We start from the raw sequence: 20,727 nt of genomic DNA, 5'->3' as shown, positions 1-20,727 counted from the left end.
GTTATAGTGGAAAGGGGGGTGGGATTAAATAAGCATAGGCTTCTTCCTGCATGTAAGTTATTTATTATTATTGTTTGTTTTCCTTTTGTTCTGCTTTGATTGTTTGTCACTTTTTTCTCTCGTGTTGTTCTTGTTATACTATTTTCACATGTTCAAAGTAAAGATTCGACACAAACGGTGGCTTTTGAACTGAGGACACAGCGACGTGTGTGTGTCTGTTTTTATTGTGGTGTGAGTTCTTGTGTCGTGTTTCCCTTTGTGTTTTACTCTGTCATGTTTTCCATGTTTCTGCAGCGCGTCATGTCCGTGCTCTCTCTCGTGCTCTCCTCCACTCCCACATCATGTTTCCTGTTTTATTTTGAAGGTGCTGTGTTTTCATGTCATTCTGTTCAGTCCAGCCTCCCCTGTCTCGTTATGTTTTTCATGTCAGCTGTGTTCCTCGTGTGTTCTCACCTCCTTGTTATCCCTCTGTGTATTTAGGTCAGCGCTTCCCTCAGTCCTGTGTCGTGCCCTCCCTCATGCTGTGTGGTCCCAGTGTTTCCTCGTAGGCATTATTTCTTAGAGCTACCCAGTCTAGTTTAGTTTCGTACTTCCTTGTGTCCGCAAATAAAGCTGCGTTTCTGCCTCAGTCAGTTTGCGTTTGGGACTCTACTGCCTGCACACAGCCGTTTCATGGCAAATTGAAATCATGAAACTAGTTTATAAGTTCAAATCTAATATTTTAAAATACTGTTAAGTATCCTCGATTTATATATAAATGCATTAAATCAAATAAAACCTCGTGCTTTGATTGTATCATACAGGTGGAGCAGCTCAGGTCCAGCCCTTAGTAGGTGGAACAGCTTTAGCTCAGCAACTTCAGGTCACTCTGGACCACTCAGGTTAAACACTGACCGACACACAACAGAACTATACAACTGGAACTATTTGAATCGGTTCTGAGCAATTATACCTTCTCATACTTGCAGTGTGATGGATGTACTTAACCTATGGAACGACGACCCAGAAGAGATTCTCTTGGACCTGGGCTTTGGCTGTGATGAGCCTGACCTCTCTGGACGCATTCCGGCACGATTCATTAATTATCAGTCTCATGCAAGAGGAATAAATCTCCAAGTGTTTCTAGAGGCTCAGAAAAACCGTCTGGACCTGGAGAACCCAGACGTCAGCAGTGAGTCCAACTGATTCCTTGTTTCTTATATAAAATATTGACATCTGGTGACAAATATTTGCTTTCATACTGTCATCAGTGAGGTCCACACTAATGGAGGCTGATGAGATCTGGTTCACAGTCAAGCCCCCATCAAACTCAGATTGTTGATAGAAGTGAAAAAACAAACAAAAGCCTGTTTTCAAAAGTATTTTGAAGGCATCAGACTTCAGCACACACAAGGAATACTAAATCTGTGCTACAAATACACAAACAATGGAGAGACATTGTTTTCGTGATGCTGTACGTTGTATAATCAAGTCCATATTTCTGAAAACAAGACTTTTTTTCTTCCTATCTCAGATCGGTTTAGACAACTTGAGGTTCTACAGCAGGTCACTACAGCATTCTCCAGCTTTATAGGATCTTCCTCCTCTCCACTGAAAGCAACACAAGGAAAAGACCTGCCTCCTGAGGCCCAGGAGAGGAGAAGGCGCATGAGCATGCTGTTCAGACGAGCATCAAAAAAGTCACTTGGCCAAATACACAGGAATAAAACCCATGGCCTGACTATACCTGCTGCCAACTGTGTTCCTGCATCTGAGTCACAGCAACCCACATCCAGCCCTAGAGACAAAAACGTCTGCTTAAAAAGAGTTAAACCAGGCTCTCTAGAGACTGCGTCTCTGAGTACTTTGGCAGAGGAACAAGGAAATGATCCAGACCTTCAATCCCAACATCCCTTGGTTTATTTACTATCCCAGGAGGGAGCGCTCAAATCTGCACCCCTGAGAGAAGGTCACCCCTTGGCAGCTAAATCTTTCTTACAGAGGAAGAAGAGCCAAGGACAGATCAGGGAATCGTTTGAAATGGAGGAGGCAAGTTGAAGTCTGTTATAGAACAGAGAAGCCCTTAAAACCTGAAATATGAAAACAATGGACAGTTTTTTTTAAAATAGAGAGTTTAGTGAACAATTTTGTTTACAAAATTAATTACATATTAATTTCCATATATTTCATTTGTATCATTTATGCTACATCTGGTATTTTTTTAAAATAATTGCTTAAAAAAGTGTTGTGCAATTTAATTAGGTTTTTCACACCATTGTTTTTCTTGTGACATTACCAATAAGTTTGATGTGTCACATGGCCCTCTTCCTATTGTATCCAAGATGGCCGACTTCTAAATGGTCACCATGGTCACCACCCACCTTGAGGAGTTTGCCCCCTCGCATCTACTAATGTGCCACAAACAGGACGTTAACATCACCAACCATTCCCATGTTATTACGGTGTATCCGTATAAATGGCCCACCCTGTATATCTAATATTTTTCCTTCTGTGTTGACTTCCTGTGAGTTTTACTAATCATACACATTATATTTCATATCTCATTCTAGATACAGAGCTTTGATGAAAGCAGTGTTGCAGTGAGCTACGTGGGAGGAGCAGAAAACTTTGGTTAGTAAAACTGTACAATTACAAAGTAACAAGACTGTAGCAATTAAAGAAATATCAGCAAAGTTTTCTCTTCATAGAAGTAACATGGAAAGAGGACAAAGTGGATGCTTCATTCAGGTGCTACATGATCTGTTAAATCTCTGCATACCTTCTCATTCTTTGCTGTTTTTTATTCACTCACTATTTTTTATTCAGTCCCAATTATAAAAGAATAAAAACTTCCTCATACATGAAACATCTGGGATTCTTTGTAGGTATGTAATTCATGGACATAAACAGAGCACAATTACATTATTTGCATGCAGTTTTACCATCATGGAAGAGTCTACCATGATCCAGAGATGCAAAGTCGTTACAGGCTTTGGTCATTTTCATATTTGGATCATTGCTGTCAAACCAAGTATTACATCATGTTGTAATTGCAGCATTAATATGTGATTGAGGGAATTTTATTGCATTGCTCTCTTGCACCCTCAAGTGCAGAGACCAGAGCATGTTTAATATTTACACAGTTGTGTTTTAGGTACATCTAATTAAGCTTTTGCTTAAAAAGCATACACTTGACCATACTATACTTCAAATACACTTGACTTATACTTGAACCTACACTGAAGAGCTTGAGATGTTGTCCATTTATAGACCTATATGGTAAATGCTACATGGGTTAGAGTGCACTATACAGGTCATCGGATGTTCAAGATGGGCTTTACGTCTACCAACAACTGCTCACACTGCCAAACCAATTCACCAGACAATTATATCCACGCTCTTTGGTTCTGTCCACCAGTTCAGAAGTTTTGGCGCGAGATATGTGAGGACTTATCGAAGTGTCTGAAATGTAACATTCCAACTTCCCCCTTAGTGTGTTTGTTGGGCAGCTTAGATAATGTCACTTCAGAAAAGAATATAGCCCATATGGTTTTCACTGCCCTATGCATAGCCAAGAAAACAGTCCTCATGAACTGGAAAAATAAAAACAATCTTAATTCTAACCAATATAGAAATTATCTATTAGATTACATTAGTCTTGATACAGCCTCTGCCACCACATCAGATCAATTGCTCTGGGCTCCTTTGATCAGCTCCATCACCTAGTGGGGGTGGGGGGTCATAATTTGGTCCCGCCTTCACTGTTGTGATTGGTGTGGGGGTAGGGACAGGCTTAGGGCGTCGGGGGGTTCCCCGGAGGCATCTTCCTTGGGGGGCTCAACCCGGGGTAGCGGTCATGTCCGGTTAGGGGCTCTGTTGGCTCTCAGGTGACTGTTTCCTCGCGGCTGCGTGCAGCGGGGCTAGGGGAGGGTCTGTGCTGACGGACGTGGGTTACTGACCTGGTAGCCTGGCTGGCCCTGGGTGGGTCCGGGATGGGCGTGAGGTTCTGGGGGCGCTCCGTCTCTGGGCTGGGACCCGGACCGGGCCTCGGGGGCTTGGGTCCTGGTTGGTGTGTTGCCGGGGTTGTGGGCGGGCGGGTGCATGGGGGCCCAGCCCTGGCGCGGGGTGCCGCCGGTGCATCGAGCCACCTGGGGGGCTCTTCAACTGGTGGGGGAGATTGTCACATCTTGCAGGAGCTTTCCTCACCTCAGGAACTCTCTCTGCAGGAAGGGGAGATACAGGAGGGGTGGAGGAAGATCTCAGCCTGGGCGTCTATTGTCTTATGTAGTCTGGAAGATGAGTGGATTGTGGGGTGGGTGCAGTTTTCTCTGTGGTGGGGTTGGGTGGACTGTCCCGGGCTCTGTGGGGCTGGGAGGCGCTGCTGCACTGGTCCCCGGTCTGGATGGGCCTGGGCCCCCTTTCCCTGGCGGGTCGCGGAGTATGGGGGTGCCAACTGGGGTCAGCGGGGGAGCTGGCCCCAGGGAGGGGTCACTTGCCCCTCCCTTCCTTCCCTCCCCATCTCCAGCTGCCTCCCTCTTCCCGCTCCACCACAACCACCCATACATGCAGGGCCTTGGAGTAGGGGTATGTCACCAGGGTGCAGAGGAGGCTACCCCCCCCCCCCCCCCCCCGTCCCCTTCTGGCTGCCTCTGCCTCAATTTTATCCCACAACTTAGACATTCACATTACTCACACTCTCATAACACATACATATAGGATCTTGGGGGTGGGCACGCTACACGGAATCCAAGTTACCATCAGGGTGTACACCTCACCCCTGGCGTCGTTGCCCACCTCTCAGTTTTAAATACACGTAGACATTGAGGGCTAGCAGGAGGGACCATGCGCTTACCTGCTGCTCTCTGGCAGGTAGCTCCATGCCCTCCTGGGTTTTAAATGCACCTTAGAACACACATGCATCAACACTACAATGAGCGGGTGGAGGGAGGTTTGGAGTCTTCTCTCTCACCCCCGTTCTCTGCGACCTGCTGGAGCGGGGGGGCTAGGAGGAGGAGTTGGCCGTCCGACTGCGGTCTGGAGTGTGGGGCCTCCCTGCTGCTGCGGAGTCGGGGCGGTCTGCCTCCCCCCACCGCAGGGAAAAGGGTAACACCACCTGGGTCTGGGTGCAGTTCCCCCCTCCAGGGGCAAGGGCACCTAGACCCGGTTTGTAGAGTACGCTTGGGGAGTGTGATCGTGTGTACAGCGTCTCTTTATGTCTGTCTCCACGTTGGTTGAGTGTGGAGTAAGTGCATCTCAGGCCCTCCAAGGTTTGGAGGCCTATCTCCCCCCACCACCACTTCCCCTGCCAGTGGCGGACCCCCTCAGACATCGGTGCGTTGGTGGTTCTTTGTGTCTGGGGATGGGCGTCCAGGTACACGCCAGCTCACTCCTTGGCGGCCGCTTATCGGGGCCTGGAGCCTGGGGCTCGCTCAGGCCACTTCGGAGGTGGGGTGCCCCCGGCCTCTCGGCCTGGGGCTCGGTCACTCAGGCACAGCTGGCTGCCGGCGGAGCACACGGGCGCGTCACTGCAACTCCCCCTGGCTTCTGCTCCGCGGCTGCTGGGTAAACCCTCATCTGGGACTCTCCTCAGCTCTTTCTGGGACAGTGGCGCGGCTGCCCCTCTGTTGGTCTTCCTTGGTCTCTTGTGTTCTGGGGGCCTCTGGATGTCTGGAGTTTTGATCTCCTCCATACCTGCTTCATGCCCTGGAGGACGGGGCTGTGGCCCCCCCACACCCTCTAGCAGATCATTACATGAAGGAACCTTTTAAAAAACAAAAACCAAGCGCGTCCATGCTCACAGGTGTACACACGGGTGATCACACCCACAAACTACACCCTTTTTGGCTCCTACCTCAAAGCACACTGTGTTCTGTTGATCTTATGTGCTGCACAATAATGTTTAACATTTAGTATTTACTGTCATATTCCCATATATCATTGTGATGTTGTTTATTCTATTACTCTTGTTCCTTTTTGCTTGTTTTCTTTTTTCTTTCTCAGCAGGTGATCCAGGTGATCGATATATGCATTTTTTTCCTTTTTTTGTTTTTTTATTTATTTATTTATTTTTTCTGCTCATTCTGTTGGTTTTTGTTTTTTGCCCTTCTCCCCCGTCCCTCTTCTCAGCTGTTTCTCTTTCCCTCTTTCTTTCTCTCCTTCTTTCTCCAGTCAAGTCTGTCCCGTATACAGAAATAAAATAAACAATAAAAGGTGAATCAAATGGACCATTATGGCAAGGCTGGGATGGTCAATTTGGTAAAGTAAATCCGTTAGGCATCTTTCTTTGCCTTTAGACAATAATTCTGATGCAAAAGAGCCAAACGGGACAGGCAAAAAAAAAAAAAAAAATGCTACATGGGTTGTTTCAGTTTCCAACTTAACTTTCATGCTTTTTTCTTCCTGGAAAAGCTATTAGACTTACTACATTTTCAATGGTCTAAAGATTAAACAAGCACTAAGCAGCACTAAGAGGAACTTCTACAAGATCTTTGCACAACCAAAAAAAATTCCTTGGACTTGACCTGCTTTATCTGTGATACAATCATATCCAGCCCACGAGATAATTTCATATGCCAAGGCAGACCTTCCGAAGACAGCAAGTGTAGTGGTACAGGCCAGGTGCACAAAGAGACGGGGAGCCAGATTTAAATGCAAGCATGTCAAGAAAAAAGTGGAGAACTGAGTGAAAAATGTAAAATGAGCAGCATCTGGCTGCAGCTCAATGATATTGGAGACTGCAAAGCGGAGTGCAGAATTTATAAAATTAGGAACTGGATGAAGTGATACCGGTGTTTATTTTCAGCCACTTTTATTGTGGAGGACATAATGTTTCAAACTTGTCCAAGGCTTAAACCTCATGTATGTTCTCCCATTAAGTTAAGTCAAGTGGCTTTATTGTCATTCCAACCATGCATAGTGGTACAGTACAGAGACGACGTTACTCCAAGACCATGGTGCTACATATCAACACAGGATAACATAAAGTGCAATGTGCAAAGATTGCACAAAAACAAAACAAAGACAGTGCAACAGTAGACAGAACAGAACAATACAGAGACAAGACAGTGCTGACACAATAGTGCAATAGAAATGTGCAAAAAGTAACTTGGTGTATGAAGGTGTGTGTGTGTCGGTCCAGTCACTGAGTGTTCAGGAGTCTGGCGGCTTGGGGAAAGAAACTGTTTCACAGTCTGGCAGTGAGGGCCCGAATGGTCCGGTACCTCTTGCCTGAAGGCAGCAAGATGAAGAGTGTATGTGAGGGGTATGTGGGGTCCTCCACAATGCTGGTGGCTTTGCAGATGCAGTGGGTGCCATAAGTGTCTGTGATGGAGGGAAGAGAGGCTCCAACGATCTTCTCAGCTGTTCTCACTGTCTGTTGTAGGGTATTGCGATCGGATACGGTGCAGTTACCATACCAGACAGTGATGCTGCTGCTCAGGATGCTCTCGATAGTCCCTCTGTAGAACATAGTGAGAATGGATGGAGGGAGATGGGCTTTTCTCAGCTTCTGCAAGAAGTAGAGATGCTGTTGGGCCTTCTTAGTCATGGAGCTGGTATTGAGGGACCAGGAGAGGTTCTCCGCCAGGTGGACACCAAGGAATTTGGTGCTCTTGACCACCTCCACAGAGGATCCATCGATGTTCAGTGGACAGTGATCTCTCCATGCTCTCCTAAAGTCAACAATTATCTCTTTTGTCCACATTCAGAGACAGGTTGTTGACTCTACACCAGTCCGTTAGCTGTTGCACCTCCTTTCTGTATGCTGACTCGTCATTCTTGCTGATGAGACCCACCACAGTCATGTCATTGGTGAACTTGATGATGTGGTTTGAACTGTGCATCGCTGCACAGTCGTGAGTCAGTAGAGTGAACAGCATTGGGCTGAGCACACAGATGATGTGTTCTCCTTCAAGTTGGTGCAGTCGCCATTTCATAGAGCTTCCCTGAACATGTCCCAGTCACTGTGCTCAAAACAGTCCTGAAAAGCAGAGAGAGCTCCTGCAGGCCAAGTTTCATCTGTTCAGAACTGGTTTCCAGCGTCTGACGAGCGGTCTGCATGCTGGAAATAGCATGACAAGTGGTCTGAGTATCTGAGGTGGGGGCGAGACTTTGCTCTCTACATGCTGAAATGTTTGTATAAACAAGATCCAGCCCATTTTTTCCCCTCACCGCAAAGTCCACGTGTTGATGCAATTTCAGAAGCAGTGACTTGAGATTTGAGTGGTTGAAATCTCTGGCGATAATAAACAGTCCATCGGGTGTGAGTTCTGCAGCTCGCCCCCTTAGCGTTAGTGCTGGGTGGCATTTACACTGCTGTAATGAACACCGCAGTGAATTCCCGAGGAAAGTTAAAAAGGTCTGCATCTAACAGTCCTAAACTCTACCAACAAAGAGCAGTAGTAAGAAACAAGCACAGAGTTCTTGCACCATTCCAAGTTTATGTAGACACACAAGCCACCACCAGGAGTTTTACCGCACAGAGCTGCATTTCTGTCTGCACGAAATGAAATGAGCCCGTGTAGCTGAATGGTGGTGTCTGGAGCTCTGTCACTGAGCCATGCTTCTGTAAAATGCTGCATGCTGCATCTCTGTAAAAACAAAGATGCAGCAGTCCCTAAATTCCCACTGTGTGGTCTGCTCACTGGACAATAAACTGGACTACATCTGACTAAAACAGCAAGGGTTTGAGAGCAGGATAGATGGGAGAGCTTGGATTTAAGCTTAGTAGTAAATGCATAAAAATAAGTCTCAGTTCAGTATTGAGCATTAATAATAATAATAATAATAATAATATTTCTTAACATGTTTGATCTGCTAGGTTTCACAGCATTTCCTACTGATAAAAATTCACCCTATGGCCATTCATACTACACAAAGTAATTAAGCAATAAACAATTAAATGACAGAAAAGTTCCTGTTTTTCATTTTCTACTACAAGATCAAAGTGGTCTGGGGCATCCATTGTCAAACTGGGCGACTTCGGTGTGATTGGACTACTGGAGGGATGTGATTGGGAGGAACAGCTTGCCTAATCTAAATCCTGAGAGTACAGAGTCTCGTCTTTATTGTTGAGCCTTTGTGATTCTTTCAGTTTGTCTATAATAAACATTATGTTTAGCTTAAGGGCATTTATATAAGGTAGGGCAGTGAAGGGAATACTTTGAGAATCTCCCGATTCGCACTAAAATGCCTTCCTGGAAGGAAGCAAAGACCAAGGATAAGTAGGACATCTTGCACATCACTGGGAATGTATAAACTTCAAAGAGAGTCCCTACTGTGGTCACAAAACAGGTGGAGTCTAACCAGTAATTTTCTGTCAAAGACATTGTTTATTAATACATACTTGGTCACAAGCAATACCAGTAACTGACTCCAGGATGAACCAATGCCAAAACAACAATCAAAAGCGGCTATCTTTCAAGGAGCTGTGCTACCTTATTCCTATGTGACAAAAAAACAAGCAAAAAACTAAACAAACTGAAGGCATATGCTAAACCTAACTCCCTAGATGAACAACAGGAGAACAAGTGTTCAGAGCAAAAAAGCAGTTCAGCTCTTACGTTTCAGTGATCTGTGTATATACACAATGAGTAAGTTAAGCACAAGAACTACTAGCAAGAAACCAGCTCACAGACACAAGGCCAAGCAAAGCTAAGGGTCTCTCCACAAGGCGCAAGAGAATAATGTTGCTGCTGTCATTTGCTGCAAGGGAAAAGCTGTTGGGGACCAGGGGTTTTGACATGCACATATGTTCAAAGTACCAAATATCATGGATATACATGGATTCGACCAATCTGGAGGAAACCTGCAAAAAACTCAAAGTTTGTGAGGTCACAATCTTATAAAAAACAGTGCACACAAAAAACACACAAAAAGCTACAATGAACAAGGGTTAAAAACAATTAAATCCATTATATTCAGCTCCATACAATTATCGCAGCAATTCAACTAGCAAGAGTTGACTGATCTCGGTTCATCCTATGACCCTGAGCTGTGGGAGCTGATGGAAAGAATGAGACTATGTATGCAAATGTCTTTCTCTGAAGGGTGTCTGATCCTGGGGCAGGCACTGGACATGCTGGAGAGATTGTTTTTATTAGCTGGCCTGGGAACAACAGACCTCTAGAAAGTTTGGAATAAAAAACAGATTTCCCACAACATGTTTTCAAAACTTTTTAAATTCCAGCGTTGAGACAAATACCAGAGATTTTGATAAGTTGTGGATATAATTCCATGTCCTCTTTCTCTTTGTCTTCTCATTCCTCCTTCATTTGTTTGAGCAGTGAGAGGTGTAATGCGGACCAACAGCTGCCAGTCAGACAGCAGTGGCTTTCTAGAAGAACCCTTTATACCACTGGTCCCTCATTTGGCATCACCAGGATCTGAAATCATCAAGGTCTCTTCTCTTGTCAATGCAGTCTCACTTTTCTCACAGTCTGTCAAGTTTATTGAAATGCAGCGCACTACCCTAATTCATAACACTGACACTAGATCGTAGAGTATACTAAGTTGCTATTTAGGATATTTAGAGCATTTGAATGTTCAGATGTTTGACTGTATTTCCTGTTTGATTTCAGGCTCGCTTAGGGTTTTCAGAAATGAGTGGTGACAATCAGGACAGTGAGAAACCAGAGTCTTCTGCTTTTTCTCCTCATACTGACAAATCTCCCATCCCTGCCTCAACAATGACCTCTTGTGGTTTTAATAAATATCTCCCTTCCTCACCCTGCCCTTCACCAGATTCTACTATAGACTCGAGCTCTTCCATAGCTTCTGCCTCACTGCCTCTCTCAAGTTGTGACCTGCAAATTGCAAACACTGAAACAGTACCAAATCCGGATCAGTCTCCACCCGCTTCAATACAAAGTTTTTCTTCTGGTCCTATATCGTCTCAGCATCCCACTTCTCCTCCTTTACCTCACTCTGCTAACAGAGAGATCTGTTCTCCACCCACTTTGGTCTCTCCCAAATTACTCAAGTTAATCTCACAAACTCCCGAAAGCAACAAAAACAAATCTTTTTTTCTAGATTCTGATGGAATAAGTTTTTCAAAGCCAACTGCTGATACACAAAAGGAAGAGGATGAAAGTCTCCCTTTGCTCTCTTTTCATTTGGACAAAGCTAATCCATCAGCACCACCTGTTTTGGACTTCTCAAAATTAGAGGAAGGTTTTCCCACACCTTCCTCCCTTTCTTATAAACTTTACATCCCAGTTTGTCAGCCTGATGTGTCATCACAATCACATCATCAAAATGACCTCATAGACCCAGCTTCAGGAGAAATTTCAGACCAGTCAGAGCAAGTTGTCTCTGGACAGCATAGTGCAGTCTTACCCCCAGAGAACAGACAGCATTCTCACAATGATAACAATGATCTTGCTCTATTCTGTCAGATCCAAAATGGTACAAATGCCAAGATGAATGATATACTGTTGGAAAAATTTCAGAGGAATGAAAAACAACAGGAAGAAAGTGAGGGACACGGTCCCCAACTTTCTCAAGAAGCTGTCGTTTACATCTCAGACACAGAAACTCCCGCTAATCTGTCAGAAGGTTCTGCACCTTCACCTTCTGAAGTAGAAAGCCAGTCAGAAATGGATACACTGGTCAACTCCTCTACTGTGCATGATGACATGTCAGCAAAGACAAAACACAACGATATTAGAAAACTCTATCAAAAACACGTTGCTGGTAAAGAAAGTGAATCACCCGGGAGTTACATACGCTTACACAATCAAGTTGCACAGGCACACAGTGGAGATGAAGTAAAACCCAATAATCTCATTGCAATTGAGAACTTAGATCTGGTATTTGAAACCTCAGTAGATGACTCTGACAATGAGAATATAGATTTAGATGACTTTTTTCAGCAGCTTGATACTGAAGGGCGAGTCTATTGGGCAGAACCCATCCAGCTGTCCAATCCAACCCCTGAAGTGTCAGGAAGCTTTGAAATCTCAGATGGAACTCCTGGAAATCTTCCTGTAGATTCATTTTCTTCCACAGGCAATGCCATCCCTTTACCGATGTCATACTCAGCGAACACAGACAGAGGCCAGACCTCAAGAGCTGCAAATGGCTCCTTGGATGTACCTTCCTCACTGACATCCATATCCCAGTCTGCAATCCCGAATATCAGACCATCAAATCGTTCTGTTTCAGTTCAAATGCCGTCATATCTGTCTTCTCATATTGTCCACAGAAAGGATGTTCCATACACTCCTGAGTCAAAAAGCACTCGTCTCCCTATCATTCTACCTTTGGACACCTCCAGCCCCTTTCGTGCTGTCCAGTCATGGACAGACCTGCAAATTCAGCGCAATACTCTGACCAAGAATTTATCATATGGGGCTCTTCATGCTGTTCCAAACAAAATGAATTTGTCCATGAGTTGCCCAGGAATGACACAAAGACCAGCACATCAAGAGCTCTTCTCTTCATCTCCTTCTTTCTTTCACCTGTCTAATAATTTGAAATCACAGGAGACTATCCCTGAGATGGCTATAAATTGTAAGCCAGAGTCAGTATCTGTAGATACAGGATTGTGGCCGGATGAGCAGGAAGAAGACATGAACAGAAATGGAAATGAAACTCAGAAGCAACTTTGGGAGGGCAATCAGCAAGACACCATGGCATGCTGCTGCTCCTGTGACCATACCTGCTGTATTCACAAGAGTAACAACAAGGAACCCACTTTCGGAAACAGTCCTGTGAGTAATACCACACTGTCCAGTATCCTTACTTAATTTTGTGTATTTAGCCAAATAGATTTATGTTGATACCCTCATATAAAATTCACACCCTTTTACGTATAACTTCAGTTGCTTGACTACATATATTCAAGCACCACAGTGAGTAAGGTTTGGTTTTATTTTACGTCTATAGTCTTACAGTTTTTCAGGTTCAGAACAAGGCCGATAGGCAGTGTCTGATGAAAGTAGTTTAGAATTTGAGTTCCATTCTGAACTTTTAGGGCCCGAGGACTAAAGTTATTGGGACTGCTGTCCCTCATCCTGCACTTCCCCACAGCTGGTACTACCAACAGAAGGTTCTTATGACTGTGAGTTTGCCTGTATCAACCAGTTCTTCCACATGAAACTTTTCAATAAGGCACACAGGGTAGGTAGGGGCAGGGATGGTTGCATTAAGAGATTTGATTGGGCAAGAATGGGCTGCTGTCAGTGCTTGTGGGGCTGGGGTCCGATACTGACCTAAATTACTGAATCGGATATCGGAGAAAAATAAAAAATGTAATCCGATCCATTAAATATCACGAAAGCACCTCACAAAACTTGCAACACGCCGTAACTCACCTCAGAACGTTAGCACGTCGGAGCAGTATGCATCACGTGATAGAGCAGCTGTGGCATGCGGGACCTGTCGGTGGTCTGGATAGCATGTGGAGCTTCGCTAGCAACCCGGCATTTCATCTCCGACAAAGTTATCCCGAGAGAAGTAAAGCAAGTGTGTAAGTCCATCTCTGAATGTTTGTAAAGCATTCCTGCGTTAAGCTTAACAAGCGATATATGGAGCGACTGCCTCTCCTGCTGCTACTTCAATCATGAAACTGCTTAATGATCAGCTGATCGGCTTTTCTGTCGTGAGTCCGTCTCTCTTGTTTGTTTTTGGCCCACTTTGCACCAGAAAGAGGAAACCAGCGGCTGAACAACAGCAGCACGTTTAAGCTTGATCAGCTGTTGTTAGAATGTATTTAATATTACTTTCTACACCAGGATCTTTTTCTACAGCTGACGGCTGTAACTGTGCAGGGGCGGATCTAGCAAAGTTTAGCCAGTGGGGCCGATAGGGCATTAACAGGGAAAAGGGGGCACAAAGACATACTTTTCTTTCTTATTCTCATTTAAAATGTCTAGCTTTTAATAAATAATTATCTGACACCCAAAGTTTTAATCTGATGTAAAATGAATAGAAGTCAATTACTGTATATAGTGACTATTAAGTCTAATATATATACCCTAGTAAGCTATAGTACTTTTTCCTTTGGGAAGGTACCATCTGTACAGTCTGCAATTTTGTTGAAGAAAGATGTTGAATCTATTTAATATTTCTTGAAAAATAATTGATTTCTGTGCATTTTTTTTCACACTGCATCAAATTAAGGTTGATTACGTCGATTAAGCATCATGAGGTGGCGCGTGAGGGGTGGTTCCCTATTTTTTATTTATTTATTTTTGTTGTTGCTGGGAGTTGGAACCCTATTAGTTAGGTTGCTTAATATTTATGCTAAGTACTCTTTCAAATACCAGAATAGGGAGGATGGTGTAGGTTTAAGTTTATTAGATTGATCAGTATTGCTGAACTATGAAATTTTTTTTTTTACATACAGGTATAACAGAATAGCTTTAGTGTAGTTGTTGTTTTAAACTTGAGTATGAACTTATACAAAATGCAGCAAGATATTTAAAAAACCAGTTTTGTTGATTAAAAAACACTATATCGGATTCATATCGGTATCGGCAGATATCCAAATTTATGATATCGGTATCGGTATCGGACATAAAAAAGTGGTATCGTGCCATCTCTTCTACTCCTACACTTCTCCACATCTGGTGCTAAAAACAGCAGCCTCCTGTGACCGTGAGGGCTGGTTACTAGTTGTTGTTGGTACTACTGTTGACAGTGCAACATCACCAAAAGCTAATGTCATTCATTTGAAACACTTTGCTACATTTATTGTTAGTTTCTTCTTTTTTTATTTAGCTTTTGAGCTCCACCTTTTCGGCCATTCTTCCACACAATAATCTGTTCTACAAGGTGCGTGAACACACAGCGAAGATAGGGGAGCGCCCGGTTGCGTTATGAGATTTGATTGGGCAAAAAAGTGTCATTAATGAAAATGAACAAGTGGGCTACTGTCAGCGCCCGATGTTGCACATCTTTCATTGTCCCAATGCATTCAACTCATTGGCCTAAAAGTACGTCGGCCCACTGGGAAAATCCCCGGTATGCCGGATAACCAGTCCAGCGCTGTTTATTAGGGATGGAAATCAAGAACCGGTTCCAGAAGCACAGTTCCTTGGAATTGTTAGGCTGTTTGCCTATCAATCTTGCTTATTGGTTACACTACAACTAGGTGATTTGACTTCATTTGTCAGAGGAGGAAAATGCTAGTGTATATGGACAACTTTTATTTTTATTGCACAAAAGGATGTGAGCGATGGTAAAGCGGAAGCTGCCTCCAGGACAGAAACAGCTGCATTATGCTGCTAACATCACTTTGGCTTTTTGCAAGCATCTGCACAGACAGCATGCTAATGCTAAGATAGCAAGATGGCATGCAAACACTAAGCTAGCCAAAAGTCCAGAGTGATGGAAGCTGAAAGCTGTGTGAAAGCTGACCAAACTCATGAGAGGTCCTGCTGCAGCTTCTGTTTCTACCTGCTTATGTTTCTAAAGAAAAATCACTGTGATAATTGGTTTGAAATATCGTTTTGCTGGTTTTCACTTTTGCTTTGTGGTGTTGGACTCATGTAAATGGACTGATTCTTATATAAATGGACTGATTCTTATATAGCGCTTTTCTACTCTCTCTGAGGACTCAAAACACTGTATACAACATGCCTCATTCACCTATTCACACCTACTCATACAAACACTTCTATACTCAAGTGCAATCTAAAAACATTCACACATTCACACTCTGATGGACGCATTGGAGAGCAAAATTATAAAATTATAGATCCAAATATTAAGATAAAGATTATACAGTGGGATGCAAAAGTTTGGGCAACCTTGTTAATAGTCATTATTTTCTTATATAAATCGTTGGTTGTTACAATAAAAAATGTCAGTTAAATATATCATATAGGAGACACACACAGTGATATTTGAGAAGTGAAATGAAGTTTATTGGATTTACAGAAAGTGCGCAATAATTGTTTTAACAAAATCAGGCAGGTGCATAAATTTGGACTCCACAAAAAAAGAAATGAAATCAATATTTAGTAGATCTGCCTTTTGCAGAAATTCCAGCCTCTAGACGCTTCCTGTAGGTTCCAATGGGAGTCTGGATTGTGGTTGAAGGTATTTTGGACCATTCCTCTTTACACAACATCTCTAGTTCATTCAGGTTTGATGGCTTCCGAGCATCAACAGCTCTCTTTAACTCACACCATAGATTTTCAATAATATTCAGGTCTGGGGACTGAGATGAACGTTGTACTTGTTCCTCTACATGAATGCCTTAGTGGATTTTGAGCAGTGTCTCGGGTCGTAGTCTTGTTGAAAGATCCAGCCCCGGCGCAGCTTCAGCTTTGTCACTGATTCTCCAGAATCTGCTGATACTGAGTGGAATCCATGTGTCCCTCAACTATGAAGGGATTCCCAGTCCCTGCACTGGCCACACAGCCCCACAGCATGATGGAACCACCACCATATTTTACTGGAGGCAGCAGGTGTTTTTCTTGGACTGCTGTGTTCTTTTTCCTCCATGCATAACGCCCCTTGTTATGCCCAAATAACTCAATGTTAGTTTCATCAGTCCACAGCACCTTATTCCAGAATGAAGCTGGCTTGTCCAAATGTGCTTTAGCAAACCTCAAGTGTCTCTGTTTGTGCTGTGGGCGGAGAAAAGGCTTCCTCTGCATCACTCTCACATACAGCATCTCCTTGTGGGTTGATTCTGACTGTTCTCACCATTTGACGCTTCTGTCTATCCGAGATTTTTCATGGTCTGCCACTTTGAGCCTTAACTTGAACTGAGCCTGTGGTCTTCCATTGTCTCAATATGTTCCTAACTGTGGAAACAGGCGGCTTAAATCTCTGAGACAGCTTTCTGTATCCTTCGCTTGTACACTGCTAGCACGGGGCGCCCACAGAAACGCAAAGCAGGAGATGAAGCATCGCTGAATATGTTTCCAAACCAACTTCATTCTAAGCCAAAGACTAGAAAATATGGTGAAGCAAATCTGCCCTTTGGCTTCAGCTGCACAAGTGCCGAGGTAGGTCTCCCTGCAGGATTGGTTTCTCCTGCGTCGGGAGCAGCGCTGGGCTCTTCAAATCACGGACAAACAGGATCCCACAGTTGTTTATGTTTTTGAACCCATTTTGCACAGAGAGGCATTTTTTGAATAATGTATTGATGCAATGTTGAATATTATTACACAGGGGAAAAAAAACAGCTACAGTAAAATAATCACACCGTGACGCCTCTGCCTTTGTAAATGGAGGGACAGTAACTGCGTGTAAAACCTGCAGACAGTCAGATTAACAGTATTTTGTCTCTATCTGCCATCCTGCAATTCATCTCATGTAAACAATAACGTGGCCACAGCGTGACGTGAAAAAAGACACATACCTTTGACGTTGCGTGACGAACTCTGTATTCCTCGTCCACACATAAACGAAAAAAAAGGAGTAATTTATTGCAGATTACTTGTATTTGCTTAATTATTTATTAAATGTTTGAGGTGTGAAATAAACCGCAATGGAGCAAAATATGGGACTGAGACTGGATCATTTGGAGGCCAAGTCAACACCTAAAACCCATTTTTGTGCTCGTCAAACCACTGGTGAACCATTTTTTTCTTTGAGGCACATTATTCAGCTGAAAGAGAGACCATAGTATCCAGGGAATACAGTTTCCATCACTCATGTGATGAGACTATGATCAATAGTAGGTCGAAAACCCTCTTTAGTGACAAGTCTCACTAGGGCCTAAACACCTGGGACTTTCCACCGTCTGTTGTTAGAACTGAAGAAGCTTATCGGAGAAATGTCTTCGACAGATAGGTGTTTTCTTTTTTTAATGATAACTGTGTCTTTGTTCTCTATAGTACTCTCTGGATGAGCTGGAGGAGATGTTGCTGTGTCTGCAGCAGTTTTGGTCTGTGCTAAGTAACATGGAGGAGCAACTCTCTGAAGACCAGGCTGCTGTGTTCAGTTGTCTCTCTGACCAGGACAGGTACAAACAATAGTTTATACATTTCTAGTGTGTTCTGGCTACAGGCACAACCAAAGTCCTTTCAGAAACAGGTTTTATCAGTTAGCGGTCCACTTGAACCGCGTCTAGGAATTAAATATATTTTGTTCTTTAAAGTATTCATTTTTAACCTTAATTTAATATAAAAACTGCACGTATAGAATCACAAGTCAAATCTGACAAAAACATTAGTCTGGGTCCCAGATCTTGAAAAAAAGTGAGGTCCTAAAAGCTTTTCCCACACATGGTAGTTATGGTTCTGCTGTTGTGTCACTCTCTTGGAATTTCTCTGTTTTACGAGAATGCAGTAGACGTGCAGCTTTATCATAGAATCAGTGAGTGAGGTGCTAATAACGTTCTGACTGTCTGCCCACCTCAGAATCAGATTGTTCTTTTTGCTTATGGAATATGTCATATATTTTATCTTCATACTATTTTTTCAAGTTATAGACCCTGGGAGTTCATTAGCATAGGTAGTAATTTAGCAGTTTTAAATGATCACCAATATTTATTTATTGGAGCATTTTCTGGATCCTTGGCCAATATACTGAACCCTGAATTGCCCCAGATGCATCCATTGCAGTGTAACTATGAGTGTACACTTGGAAAACACTTAATTGTTTTTGGTCCACATGATAACCAGCTTTGAGCATTGGCATGGTGATAATTACCATACAGTTTCATGCACCCAACAATAAATGTGTGTGTGTTGTGCGTGTTTAGAGAGAAGATTCGGGACATCGAAGAGCTGAGGCGTGCAGTAAAACGAGAGGCTGGTGAGCTGGAGAGGCAGTTAAAAGAACTGGCCTATGAGTATGATGAAAGCTTGAAAATGGTAACAAAATTCATCTCCTGAGACAGATTGGCAGGCCGATATATTTTTGTTTTTTTTAACTTTATGTTTTCTGATTCTGTGTTTTGGAGTAGAAGATGCACAGATTGCTGGATGAACAGTCTCTCCTCTGCTCTCAACTTAAAGTCTTTCTACCTGGAACAGTCCCCACACCATCATCTAAACCAATGCCCAACAGGACAGTAGCCACTCAGTGCTCTTTGCTACCCTTGCTCACGGCAGCTGACATACAGAGTAGCCACATTTCTGATTGGAAAGGCTGGAAGACTCTGAAACCTGGACTGGATTCCAACAGACAGTCACTTCCTGGGTCTGAGAGCATCTGTGATGGTCAGGGCGGCTCTCCCACCAAAGCAGACAAGCTAGACATAGTAGGCTTCTTGCAGAGAGTAAGAAAAAAAATCCCATTTTTATCTTCTCATGTGTCGATAAATCCTGCCTGCCACACAGCCGAACTGTGACAAAAGTCATGGGTTCTATATCTTCGGCTGCCTGCACTACGAGCTCTTAAATTGAACCTGATTGTGAAATAGAAGACGTTTCTAAACTGTCCACGTGACTAATTATACTATGAAAAATTTAAATATGAGTATTAAATTAATGTAACTTTTCAGAAAATCCACATTTTACATGAACTCCTCAGCTTATGAGGCATTTTTTAATTTAAGATGGTACACGGGAGTTTGACATTAGAACTAGTGACATTTTCTTGAAACCTAGATAACTGACAGAATGATTTACAATATTTACGTGAATGTGATCTTGCTTTTTACTGTGGATTGTGTATCCTGTGTTTCAGCTGAAGGAGACTTTGCATCATTCTGTGAACACAGACCCATCAGAATAAGAGGTAAGATTCAGTTGCAGAGCTTACAAACTTGTGAAAACACTTTTTTTTGTTTTGCCTAGTTAATGTGCTTTCTGCAAACTAGTGGCCCACTAAAGCATCGTCACCCTGGATGTAGCCAAAGGTTGTCTTGAAAGTTTGTGAAACAACCTGTGTGAGCTGACGTTTCCTTGGGTTATCTTCAAATCCAGCTGTTCGTTTCTAATAACTTTTATGCCTTCCTGTTTTACAGGTGTCAGGAACATTGTGTGATGCACACCTATGTTTTGTCAATATTCCATTCTTTCAAAGCCTTATTGTATGAGATGTGCAGTTTTAGTGTTTACTTAGTATTTCTGTCATTTTCGCTTTTACTGTTTGTGTCAGTATAATGGATCTGCTAACAAGACAACCAAAAGAAAGTGAAAAGGCATAGCATATCAAGTTTTACAAGAATGATGTTTGTTTTTTAAGATAAAGCATAGCAATATAATTGTGACTTAATTCATTAAATATAGTATGTTTGGCAAGTTTTTATATTAAAACAATATACCTTGGAAAAATAAAACACAATTGTGTGATTTGTGCATTCATAATCTCTGTGAGTCTTTTTTTGTGCGACTTCAGACTGGAGCAGGATGTACCAGTTACTGGAGTAAAATCCTGAATAAAGACTTCTAAAGGTTTTGGTTTTACTAAAGGATCGAGAGCAGGGCTGTGCAGAGATGTTTGAAAGTTAAAGGGGCACATAGAACCAGGCTAAATAACAACAACCCAAGAATCAAATATGGAATCACATCATACTATATCATTGTCACCAGGTGGGGACAATGCAAAGCAAATGTAGCCCATGTTTTACCTGATGGGTACAATGTTGCTGTTGAAGAGTTGCTGGTCCTGCTGCTGATAGTGTAGGAGGGCAGGGCTGTGTTGATCTGAGCCTGTAGACATTAAAGAGTCCACAGGAGAGATGGTAGCTGATTAAAGTGTGATTAAGTGTTATGAGATAATAATAAAATGCAAAGATTGGTGACAGCGCTTGGAACCATAAGACAACAAAACAGTGAGAAATAAACCAAGCTCTGCCTGTGACTCACTCTTTGCCTCTCTTCCTCCATCTATCACTCT

General features: G+C 43.1%; 1 protein-coding gene across 1 annotated transcript in view; it reads left to right on the top strand.

The window, feature by feature from the left end:
- itprid1 (ITPR interacting domain containing 1) overlaps positions 1-20,205 on the top strand; it is a 32,511-nt gene extending 12,306 nt beyond the window's left edge. The window contains exons 7-17 of the mRNA XM_076881579.1: positions 804-881; positions 969-1,171; positions 1,514-2,028; positions 2,550-2,610; positions 10,263-10,375; positions 10,557-12,689; positions 17,775-17,902; positions 18,644-18,755; positions 18,848-19,162; positions 19,573-19,623; positions 19,853-20,205. Of these exons, the coding sequence (XP_076737694.1) occupies positions 804-881; positions 969-1,171; positions 1,514-2,028; positions 2,550-2,610; positions 10,263-10,375; positions 10,557-12,689; positions 17,775-17,902; positions 18,644-18,755; positions 18,848-19,162; positions 19,573-19,620 (3,706 nt within the window). The 3' untranslated portion in view covers positions 19,621-19,623; positions 19,853-20,205. The remainder of the gene's footprint in view (positions 1-803; positions 882-968; positions 1,172-1,513; positions 2,029-2,549; positions 2,611-10,262; positions 10,376-10,556; positions 12,690-17,774; positions 17,903-18,643; positions 18,756-18,847; positions 19,163-19,572; positions 19,624-19,852) is intronic.
- Positions 20,206-20,727: the final 522 nt, after the last annotated feature.

The sequence above is a fragment of the Maylandia zebra genome, unplaced genomic scaffold (genome assembly GCF_041146795.1).
Source record: "Maylandia zebra isolate NMK-2024a unplaced genomic scaffold, Mzebra_GT3a scaffold25, whole genome shotgun sequence".
Classification (NCBI taxonomy): Eukaryota; Metazoa; Chordata; class Actinopteri; order Cichliformes; family Cichlidae; genus Maylandia; species Maylandia zebra.
The sequence above is the reverse complement of the archived record's forward strand: the minus strand, read 5'-3'. Positions and strand labels throughout refer to the sequence as shown.